Raw genomic sequence first — 12,508 nt, forward strand, 5'->3', positions numbered from 1 at the left:
CTTTAATAGCCGGTTTCTCTGCCTATAGCAGCAATGATCCAACCAAACACTTCCTATAATTTAGTGCTTTAGTCATCGTCATTATGGGGGAGGGCGAGTCTCTCTCTTTTTTTCCGGCTGGAACATGCTGTGCTTCTTGTTACTAGACCGCTGGATGTAAAGAAGATGAAGTGAACCCACCACCAGCATGTCCGTCTCCGCATTCCTCCACACAAGTTGCTGAGCAGTAAGAAATAAATGGCTTTGTTCCTCACTAAACCTCACACGGCCACTTGAGCAATTGTGCATCCAACACATCAGAGGTGCATGAGAGTGTCTCCTGTACCCGCTTTCTACATGAATGGCTTCTCGGCTTGTACAGTCTCTTGTATTTGAGGAGTCACATTACACTGGATGTCTGATCTTCCCTCTGAGCCTAAAACAATTGGTGTATTCTTTGTTGAAAGAGAGAATGTTTTAAAGAGCCTCATTGTGCCTCCGTGACCCGTTCAGCTGTGTGTATTTATCTAATTACAAAAGGCATAAATGTAATGTCAAGCCAAACAATGTGTGTGCCAAGCATTCATAACTCGATCATAGGTAGGAGGGCGAGAGCTGGTGCGTCTGGGCCCAGCACATTTCCAGTTATGAGCTGTGAAAGTAAAGTGTTTCTTGGCCCTCATTTGTATCTTACACAAGCTGCAAGTCCTTTGGGTTGTGCACCACTTTAATCCATCTGTGATCCATATAAGCGGAAGAAACAGAACACCAAAGCCTATTGCATGCCTGGGTATTATCCCGGGCCATATGTATGGAGCTATTACATATATACACAGTCTACTACTCTGTCTTGAGTCGGCTAAAACAGTCATTCACTATCTGAGGAGCACCTGGATTTTGGTTGGGATTGTCTACTTTCATTAACTTTAAGGTCCTTATTTTACTGAGGATCCCTACTTGGTAAGGCGTCCTTTGATAGCAGAGGTCCCTATACACCTTCAGTAATTGTCAGAGAAACTGTTACCTCTCCCATCCTCCTACATACGTGGCCAAATGTTCGTGTGTGCTCTATGGGGAAGCTACGACACCTGCTTATCTTTCGAGAACAAAAGCGTTGAGCAATGAAAATCATTGCTCCTGACCGCTGTTGAGTTGACTGGCAAACTGTTCGGGTTCAGCAACGTTCAGTATTTGACTCCCGGCAGCTGGAGAAGTTGAATGTCACTCTAGGGCTGCCATGTATGTTTTTCAGGATTCCCTAGGGCGGCATCTAACTTTGCAAGCCAACGGGAATGAAAAGCCAGACGTTTCTGAACCTAAACAGTTTGGTAAGACCGGTCAACACCACCACCACCACCAACATAACCATCAGTGGAGACTAGGGAGGCCCTCATACACCATATGCTGTTGGCCAAAGCCATCATCTGCAGTAGGTTCTGCTGACTTTAGCATAAAGTGTATGGGGGACCTTTAGAGCAATAGCCCAAACCACATAGTAAGCCAGTGTTGACCGTTGCTATATAATGATGTGGCCCATGTAACACGGCCATAAGTTGGTCAGAAAGTTTCCGCCTGCTGAGATCTGTGGCGGAATCTGGCAGTAAATGTTTAGTTTCCCAGCAGTGCCACCACAGAACACAATGCCCATTCAGATCAGTGCATTGTCCGTATATAAGAGGTCCTCCAAAGCAAGAGACCTTGTTACTGTGTCCTGACTATAGGTAAGGGAGTCAAGGAAACTTCATACAGTGGATGTCATGTCCACAGCCAGGGCGAATCAGACTACCCCTATAGAAATATCAGGCCTTCATGTTTAGAAGCTGCCTCACTTGTATGTTCAGTAGTGTTAGCCCTCTTAGATTTTTTTTTTAAGTATAAACAATACAACTTATATGGGGGCAATGTTTGGTTACATACATTGTGTAAGGATCTACAGGTGCACTACACGTATGTAGGGGATCATACCCATACAGTGTCTGTTTGACCTGTTTATAAGTTTTAGGCTACATTATAGCCTCCGATGGCTTGTCCTCCTTTATAGATATGTTATTGTGTGGTGACAACTCGGGAAAGAGCTCTGGATAATATTTGGAGTCTGAACAGAGCAATCCGAGCCCATGCCCTTCCGATTGGGATCTTTGTTCTCGCTCCCAGCTGGCAGCCTCCTCCTCTAATCCTTGTGGAAACTTACATTTCAAGCACAAAAGCTATTTTATGTCTTATCCTAGTGCACAGATGTTGTGGAGAGGATGTAGGAGAAGAGGACGCCTCAGTGTGTGCTTTTACTTTTTATTACTTGCTTTACAGCAGCTCTTCCTCTTCATAGAATTCATGTTGTAGCCAATAATAAAATCCGTCATTTTTGTCCATCACTGCAATGTTTTAAAGCGTATACAGCATCTTAAAGGGTTTGCCTGGTTTACAAAATCTCTGGAGGACCCAGATCTTTTGTGCATTTCCTGAATAGCCTATTCATGTAAATGGTTACCATGTAATACCTAATTACCCCTGTGGGGGTGCTGCAGAGAAATTGAACACTTTCTGGCAGGATACATTGGGGTTTCCTGCAGTGGGACACCCTTTTGTTTTACAAAAATCAACTGGTGTCACAAAGATTTATACACATTTGTAAACTACTTTTAAAAAAAATTCTCAGGTCTTCTAGTACCCATCAGCTGCTGTATGTCCTGCAGAAACTGTTGTGTTCTTTCCACTTTGAGTGCTCTCTGCTGCCATCTCTGTCTGTGTCAGGAACTGTCTAGAGCAGAAGAGGTTTTCTTTTCTTTTTTTTTTTTTTGGCATTTGCTGCTGCTCTGGACAGTTCCTGACATGGACAGAGATGGCAGCAGAGAGCACTGTGTCACATTGGAGAAAATACACCACTTCCTGCAGGACATACAGCAGCTGATAAGTATGGGAATATAAGTAAATTACAAATCTATATAACTTTTTGACACCAGTTGATTTAAAAACATTTTTTTTCTCTGGAGTACCTTTAAGGGGAAGAAGTGCGATGTTCATTCATGGGATCGGTGGAGTCCCAGAGCTCGTACTCTCACTAATCATAAAGTGATCGTATATCCTAGAATATGCCAGAATGTATGGGCATCTAATGACAGCCATCCTTCTTTATAATAATCCACATAAATCTTGTGTGCATGTGACATCTCAATACAAACTACTTTTATTCAGAAAAAGTTACAATTTGCTTCTGGTATGCGATTCATCTCAATGCAAACATTACAGGAATCTCCTTTCTTCTTCTAATGGAACTTGCAGTTGATCCTCTGTCATCAGAAGAATTTAACTTTTCTAAGCCATGTGCGAAGATAACTTAACCAAAGTGCAAGGTTACGAGTCCTGTCACTTGTTTACATTATATACAGCGCGCGCAGCCATTGGGGTGAAAATATAATGTGCCTTATCCAGAATCAATATTTGTGGAAAGGAAAGCCTTATCTAGAGTATATAAACCTGCTATACCATGGGCCGTATTATAAATCACTAATCTAGAATCAACAGCTACTAATCCCGGCCCATTGTGTATCACTTACTGATTAAGCCAATCTTCTAGCATCCAGTATTGGATTGTGTAACAGGAGACTTGTGGTCAATTGGTCAGGCTCCACCTTGGACTCACTCGTAACTACTGTATATAAATATATATATAATTTTTTTTTTAAATTACAATGATGAATTACCTATTATGCCAATTAGAAACATTGTTTCCTTTTAGAAGTTTGATCCATTTAAGTAATCTAGTGGGGACACCTATAAGAAACGGTGGTGAAAGGTACTATTTGAGGACTAGATATATTAAAGTGTCACTGTCGTTTAATTTTTAATTATTTTTTTTTTTTTGTAGAAATCATTAGTACAGGTGATTTTAAGAAACTTTGTAATTGGGTTTATTAGCCGAAAAATGTATTTTTATCATGAAAAAGCAGTTTGAAGCTCTCCCCCCTGTCTTCATGGTTGTCTATGGAGAGGGGAGAGGTGGAGGGAGATGAGGCACCAAAACAGGACAACAAAGAGTTAATTTACAGCTACATCACCAGGCTATCTCCTCTCAATCAGCACTGACCTCAGAATACCGGCTTTCACATAGCTCCCCCTGTGTAATCCTTTGTTCTCTGCTCTCTGCTGCCGACTAATCTCCCTCCTCCCTCCCCTCTCCATAGAATATACAGGGCTTGACTGATGTAAAAGAGTCGAGATTTCCTGATAATGAACAGTGAATGAGAGAGAGGAGGGAGGGGGGGACTTGGGGAAAGTCTTTTTGACTGCAGATAATGGCATATTTGCCTACAAAGTTTCTTAAAATCGCCTGTACAAATGTACAAATTCTTTAATGAATTATTAGGGAGAACTCTTACTAATATACATTGGGCTGACCCAAGATCCAATACTAGGTTAGCACCACCAGCTTTACTGTGGCAGTAGCTTCCCTTTCCTGTTTATTCTATCAGTACCTGTCTCAGACAGAGGTGGCAGCAGAGAGCACTGTGTCAGACTGGAAAAAATTTACCACTTCCTGCAGGACATACAGCAGCTGAAGACTTGTGATTTTTAAATAGAAGTAAATTACAAATCTGTATAATGTTGCGTTTACACGTAACGATAATTGGCCCGATCGTACGATTAACGATGTCGGAGTAACGGTTTTTTTTTTTCATAACGAGCAGCGTTTAGACGGTACGATATATCGTACGGAAAATTCGTTTTGCGATCGTTTGGGAATGCTTAAGCCTATCTCAAACATTGGTTAAATCGGCGAACGACTGTTCACACGGAACGATTTGCAAATTTTTTACGAACGACGATTTGATAACATGTTGAAAGATAAAAATGAGCGATGTATCGTTCGTCGTTTGATCGTTAGCTGCGTTTACACGTACGATTATCGTTCGAATTCGATCGTTATCGCGCAAATTCGTACAATAATCGTTACGTGTATACGCACCATAACTCTGACACCAGTTGATTTGAAAGAGTACTCTTTTAAAATCGCTGTTCACACTTGTGCTGTCTCAAACCTTTTTCCGTCAACCCTTCTCAAAGATTCTCCTTATAGAAATATTTTTTTAAACAGTGACTTGATATAGCAGATCATAAATGAGTCTCATTTCCTGGAGAACAGCAGACACTTATTTAGACGCAGTAAAAACTTGAGAAGCAACCAGACAAGTTCCCTGCAAGGGTTGCGGGCCGAGTACTAGGGGTGGCCAGGCTGTGATTGATGGCATTGTCTGACTGTTGACATGATGGTGAGAGAAGATACCACAATGACACAGGACACTTAATGTTCTGCATATATGACATGAAAAATTACAACCATTCAGTCAGTAGAGTCTTTAAACATGTCTGAAACTTTCACACGTTGCAGACCCGAGTTCAGCACTTCACTTTTAGTGTTATGTTTTTGAGTTGATTTTATGTCATGTTTAGAGGTGTTGTCTCCAATTACACCAAAAGGTATTCGGCCATATGACAGGAGATGTTCAACGACTACTGATGGTAAAGGGTGATCATAACCATGAAGGGAGCTAAGATGGTCATGATGGGGCTGGCTAAACATCTAATGTGTATGGAGACCTCATGACTTTCCCACAGCGGTAGATGAGAGTAGGATCAGTAGGATTTCATCTGTCTGATCTTTTTGTTCCCGTTCAGTTTGTCATCTGAGGAGGCAGAGCTGCAGTGTAAAGCATGTTGTTGGGACCAAGTAGCAAACTGGGCAGGATAGTGAGCTGCTATGGAACCTGTCCAGGAGGGGGCCCTGGGGATGCACAGGGAAGGTAGAACCATCTTGTGTCCTTCTGCTTAACCCCTTATATACTGCTGTGTGTAAGTAACTCAGTGTTCAGTTACATGCTGCAACACAAGAAAGGGTTAGTAAGCAGAAGACAATGAGATCTCTGCTTCAATGATAACATCTGCAAAGCTTCTGCAGAGGTCAGGGGTTATCAGTGCATGAGCAGTGAAGTAGAGTGCTCCTTGTCTTCTTTTTTTAACCCTTTTTTTGTGTTGCCCCATGTAAGTAAGGTTTGTGTCACTTACACACTGCAATATATAAGGGGTTAAGCAGAAGGTATTCTACTCCTGCACCTATGTATTTAACCATCCTTATATTTAACTACAGTGGACTGACAGAGCAAGTAGCCATTGGCTCTCTGCTCTGCCAGTCACTTATGTAGCTGCAGCCAGGATTCTGCCTCTGGCCACAAGAGATTTTATTTTTTATATATTTATATATGCAGTAGTTTGATTAGGGGAGGAGGGGCTTGTACAGTTTTTTTTGCTATGGGGCCCTATAAATCCTAGCTACGCCCCTGCTCTCACGTAAGATGCATTCAACGATTTCTGGGCAACATTTTTAAAGGCCCCCAAAAGCCCTGGATTCCTGATACTGTATAGCCACCTGCAGCAAAGCACCTTACTTTAGTGCCTTTCTCTATCCCTCTAGTGTTGTGTCTATAGCAGGAGGTTTGGCACCATGACGGCAGTGCAGCTACTGTACTCTGCGAGATGAGACAATCCACCACGCATGGCTTGTATCTGAACGAAAGCTAAGTCAATGGAGGAAATAGTTGATGTAGAAAAAGCGGCCAAGATGTCTGCTAAATGAGTTTATGTAAAGAAACCCAATCCCTCTCTTGCTTTCCTACAGTCGCCTCTGGCTTTGATTGTGGCCGCCTTCAAAGCTGGTTTCTACTATTTCATACCTTAAAATCCCCTCGGTGGCGCGCCGTCTACTGACGTGGGAGCTCTGATGAATTTGTTCTGGGCGCTCAGCTATTTCAGAGGTTTGGAATAGAAGAATGAAAATCTGTATGGGAATGCGGAGCAGTCGGTGGCGCAGAGTATTTTCGTTCTTGGCTCCTGGTTTTGATAACTGTGGTCGGACCATAAACTCTTTGGATATTGGCCATAGCATTCGCTCATAGAATTGGTTGTTGTTGTCAGAAACTATCAATGTCATTGGGAAGCTTGGCTGGCAGCATATATATGTATATGACCGCATGACTAAGACTGTAGGTTTCCATTAAGAGAAGCACATTACAGTAACGTCCCAACAATGGGGCATCCTCAGAGCTGCCTTGGTGCTGGATTATTGTTAATTCTGGACTGTAGGGCATTTTATATAATACACGCTCAGACACATGTGACTGATCCTCTGCTATTAGTTATCTTCGTGTATACTGCTTATTCCCTAAAGGACACCGATGGCGGATGACGTGGCTTCAGTATGGCATGTATGTGTCCATCTCCTCCAGAAAGTTGGCACATTTTAATCTACAGCTATTTCTGTTCTCTTTCAGGCAGCAAAGTAAACCTTGTGAAGATTACAGCCACAGCGTCGAGCCCCCGGGACACCGCTCTTGCTGCCGTTATATGTAGCGCCTTATCCACCGTGCTCTTAGCTCTGCTTATCCTCTCTGTTATCTACTGCAAGAGGCAGTTCATGGAAAAGAAACCAAATTGTAAGTATGGAACTTTCCCTTCTGACTTATGTATATATGTTTGTGTACATATATATCCACACTATAGTATGAAATAAACTTAACAAATTAGCCTAAATTTAAAAAAAGATACTAGGTCTGCAATTGTGTAGATTAATAAAAAACCAATAGATAAAGCCCCTCAACATGGTCCTGGCCCCATTGGCCCTGGTGAGGCCACCTTAGCTTGGTGAAACATGTGAGGGGGAGTTGTCTAATGCTTCAATTTATCAAGGCTCCATGTGTGAGACAGTCATTGGCGGGTGCACTTCAGACACACAAGTAATGGAGGCATAGAGACTGGTAATTGGTAGAAACGTGGTCATTCATTATAGACCTAGGACCCTTGTTGGGCTTTTAATTTAAGGCTGGCTATAGAATAAAAGTTGGGTTTTATTTTACAGTGTAGTGTATGGGAAAATAGGATATTTTTTCTCATTAGCCTGAAAAGTTGTTATACCCTCCATACATGTCATTTAGTTCTTGGCGTTTTTTGTTTTTTCTTGTAGGTTTAAGCACATTATCCATAGCAACTGATCTGTTTCAGATTTCTTAGTGCACAATCACTTATTCCTTTCCTACCACATTTCCTCCCTTCCCTAGTTCCCCTTATCTTGCTTTGTTTTCTTTGTTGTCTATTCTGTTCCATTATTCCCCTTCCTTTCCTTCTTCCCTTTTCCCCTTTTCCTTCCTGTCCTCCTTTGCCTTTCTAATCTTTCCTCATTTTCTTTCAATCCCTCCTTTTTCCTTTGGTTTTATTCCCTTTCCTACCATCTCTTTCTTCTCCCTCTTCCTCCTCCCCCTCCATTGTCTCCTCTCTACCGCTACATGTAACTGCAAATTTATCAATGAAGACATTGCATAAGGCCACACACACTGTTTTCATTGAGCTTCTCATCTTCCTTTCTCTGGTATCCAGGGTCTAGCCGTTCCCAAGAAGTGCAATACACTGGGTCAGAGCTATTGTGCTTCGACAGACCACAAGTCACTGAGCACCCACAAAGGACATACTGCCGCTGTCAGCAAGAGCCGCCACAGGCCTGTGGTAAGTGAGAGGTTCACATGCTCCGACACTGTACACAGCCATGAATACTGATATTCAGCTCTGTCCACATGCGTTGGGTTCCATTTTACCAGATCCAACACTGATATGATAGATCATTACTATAGATGAGTAGAAGAGATGAGTAGAAGCCGGTTGCAGCCCTAAGGCTGCCTGGAAAGCATGGTCACACATAGTATGAGACCGGCTGCTCTGTGACCCGGTCACGGAATGGCCGGTCTCAGAAAATATCATCCCAGCCGGTATGGCAGTATCGGGCAGATGATCTTTAGCGCTGCTGAGTTCTGATGTGGGTGCATCCGTGCACGCCTGCATCAGAACTCCCCACAGCACACAATGGATCGTGCGGTCGGAGCGGCTCGCTCCATTGTGTGAACTGACAGGGTTTTCTTCATTGAATAGCGGCCACAGAGAACTGACATGTTAGTTTTCTTCGGCGCCGCTAGGGATCCCGGACGGAGTGTATACTATGTGTATACACTCCGGCCGGGATTCCCTCAGCCTGCAGCACTATGAAGTACAGCAGAAGTCACGGCCGATGTAACAGCGGCCGTGCTTTCTGCGGAACTTACATAGTGTGAACATAGCCATAGGCTGCAACCACCGCTAATAAAAATGCTGCACAAACCCGAGTATACTAGATCATGCATGCATTTAGTCAAACTACTGTTTGTCGTTTCCCCCACTTAGGCCCTGTTCACCTGATTCCATCATTGTGCTGTGAGGAGACGTACAGCATCGACCATGGTTGTGTATTCCCATCTCACAGTACATTGTACGATGGGTAAGTGGGTTTTATTGTACTTATTCATGTATTTAGCCATATTGGTGGAGTTTGTGAGCTCGGACCACCACTATTTACTAGAATGAGGAGCTATGGCTCACGGGGGGGGGGGGGGGGGGGAGGGGGGTGTATTATTTTTGGCCGAATGAGAATGTATCTTACCCATTCTTGAAAAATGAGACATGGCTGTAGAGCGGAGAGTCTAGTCTCAGTTGTATGTGGGATGAGAGACTGTGTAGGAGACGGCTTTATACAAGTTAATACTTAGAATCATTTAGGGACACTTCTAATAATTGCTGTTTTTGTTTCAGGAACACAGATTCTGTGGCGGACATGATTCCAGCATATTTTGGACCCACTTCACACTCGGCCTGCAGAGAGCTTGCAGAAACTTGGCCTCTTATGCAAACACCTCCTGGCAGTGATAGCGCTCCTGTCTGTGAGCCATATCCGGAGCTAATAGGAGGAGATGCAGACACTTTGAACAGAGATACGGAGGAGCCAAGTATTTTACACACAAATAGTGTGCAGAGTATCGGTGCGGAGACGGAGTCTTCAAAACATCTTCATTTCTTGGAGCCGGATGCTTGTCAAGGAGCTGAGGGAAACCAGACTGAAGAAGAGCACTCCTCATGTGTCCAAGCTGAGAATCAGGTGAAGTGGTTTAATCATTGTGCCGGTGCAGATGGTGGTCTTCATGACCAAGAACTTGCAGATTGGGATAACATGCAGATCAGTTGGGGTCCCCGTTGTTCCTGAGAACAGCACCATAATTTGTCTTTGGAGTGAATGGTGTAGGCTGTCCCCCCTTTATTCATACTCTAAATTTAAAGGGGTTGAGCAGGATTAGAAAAATCCCAGCTAATCTCTTGCAAAAACAGAGCCCCTCAGGTTGTGTGTGGTATTACAATCCAGCTCCATTCACAGAACCGAGCTGCAAAGCCACACCTAATTTAAGGACAAGAGTTTCTGGAAGAAAGTGGCCATGTTTATTTAAAGGAGTGTTCCATTCAAACATAACTTTTGATATATTGCTGCCCATGGTGAGACTAACAATTCCTTCCATACTTGTTGCTATCTATTGAGTCTTCTTTTCCCAGTTCTGAGCTGCTGCTTTCTGCTGAAAACACAAAAATCTGTGTGTGAGCTTTTCTCCCTGTCTCCCCCTCCTCCCACCTCCCTTCTGAGACAGCTGATGTATACAAATCCCTGACTGGCTTTATCTGCAACATTGTAGCTTCTTTGTAATGCTGGTGGGATAATCACAATGAGTTCATTAGCAACTTGACTTCAGAATAACCCTCCCAGCATTACAAAGAAGCTACAATGTTGCAGATAAAGCCAGCCATGGACTTGTTTAAATTAGCCGTCTCAGAAGAGAGGGGGAGAAATAGAGAAAGGCTCACACAGATTTGTGTTTTTAGCAGAAAGCAGCAGCTCAGAACTGGGGGAAGGAGACTGAATAGATAATAACAAGAATAAAAGGAATTGTTAGTCTCACCATGGGCAGCAACATACAAAAAGTTATGTTTGAGTGGAATACTCCTTTATTATCCAACATTCCATTGTTTTTACTTTTGCACCATTTATGACCATTGAAAGTGATTTTATCATCACATCATAATAAAATTAATTTTATTATATTTCAGGAATGCTGAGTGAGATCTGTGTATAGATCAGCAAACCAGACGATCTGCCTGATGCTTCGCCTGAAGACCTACATCTAAACCCACCCGGTAGGTTCTTGGAGATCTGCTTTCTGATCCGCCACCTGGAGATATGCAGATCTACATCTTTATCTGCCTTACCAACAAGTCTCCCCGTTTGGATGAAATTTATGAATGGCAAGTTGCTCATTCTAAAACGTCTTAAGACATCGGTCTGGACCTGAGGATTTGTGTGCCTCTGGATGGAATTTCTTTTGGCACGTTGATACATTGGAAACATCCTAGGGAATCTCGTGAACAAAGGCAACCACTGGGTGAAGTTGACTGGACTTGTGAAGCAGAATGTAAAGGGGATTTTTCATTATTTATGGGAAATAAACAGATCATCTTCATCGGACAAATGTAGTTAAGGCACGGATCCCATTATTTTCTATGGGTATTCCCAGTATCGTATAAGGTCTTCACATTCCAACTCTTTCCGGAATACATTGACTGTCATCCTGAACGGGTCAAGCCACAGTCACCTATGTATTGTACATATGACTTTTATAGATGTAACGCACTTATGCTGGACCCTTACCCGATCCCCCTTTATGCTGAGGAACACCTATTTAATTAATCGCATGTCAAAGTGAGATACCACCACATGTATTGCCTATAAGCACTATTTCTATGATGTACTGTATATACATTTTTATATGAAACATTGTATTATAGTTGATGTATTTTTTTGGAAGAATACTTGCTTTTACTTACTATGTTTTCTAGACTATTGCTATTTAAATGTGTATATGTTTGTTTATGCTGTTTGTTGTGTTGGCACATGGTCCGTTATTTCTGCCTGATCTGACGAGGCTGTAACTAAGATCTTGTTGGGACCAGGAGTGAGTCTGATATTCAGTATAGTAGTACTGAAGGTGCCTGTACTCTTGCAATTAAACCCACCATTTTCAGTAGGACCAGCATATATGGCGACTCCACATTCTATCATGACCGATCGAGCATGTTTAATTTTAGTGCCTGATCCTACTGTTGTCAATGGAGAGAGGCGACTGTAGTGTACTGCTCCATTCCTATTGGTAACACACATTCAGCGAAAGGTTGTACGTGGGCGTTATGTGACAGCTATCAAAGGTATATGGCCGACTTGAGAACCTTCACACGTAAACAGCCAACATAATGTGATGGCACAAAATGACAAATAGAGATGAGCAAACCGGGTTCGGGTTTGAGTCGATCTGAACCCAAACGTTCGGTATTTGATTAGCTGGGGCTGCTGAACTTGGATAAAGCTCTAAGGTTGTCTGGAAAACATGGATACAGCCAATGACTATATCCATGATTTCCACATAGCCTTAGGGCTTTATCCAAGTTCAGCAGCCACCGCTAATCAAATGCCGAAAGTTCGGGTTCGGATCGACTCGAGCATGCTCCAGGTTCGCTCATCTCTAATGACAAAACGTCAGCCCACTTTGCCCATAATGTGAAAGGGTTCTTTTAGGGACCATTCACA

General features: G+C 42.8%; 1 protein-coding gene across 2 annotated transcripts in view; it reads left to right on the plus strand.

The window, feature by feature from the left end:
- The window catches only part of TNFRSF19 (TNF receptor superfamily member 19), a 67,525-nt gene extending 55,251 nt beyond the window's left edge, over nt 1-12,274 (plus strand). For both annotated transcript variants that reach the window (XM_069972057.1, XM_069972055.1), the window contains exons 6-10: nt 7,302-7,463; nt 8,401-8,526; nt 9,235-9,328; nt 9,640-9,982; nt 10,978-12,274. In XM_069972057.1, the coding sequence (XP_069828158.1) occupies nt 7,302-7,463; nt 8,401-8,526; nt 9,235-9,328; nt 9,640-9,982; nt 10,978-10,986 (734 nt within the window). In that variant the 3' untranslated portion in view covers nt 10,987-12,274. The remainder of the gene's footprint in view (nt 1-7,301; nt 7,464-8,400; nt 8,527-9,234; nt 9,329-9,639; nt 9,983-10,977) is intronic.
- Nucleotides 12,275-12,508: the final 234 nt, after the last annotated feature.

The sequence above is a fragment of the Dendropsophus ebraccatus genome, chromosome 5 (assembly GCF_027789765.1).
Source record: "Dendropsophus ebraccatus isolate aDenEbr1 chromosome 5, aDenEbr1.pat, whole genome shotgun sequence".
NCBI classification, from domain to species: Eukaryota; Metazoa; Chordata; class Amphibia; order Anura; family Hylidae; genus Dendropsophus; species Dendropsophus ebraccatus.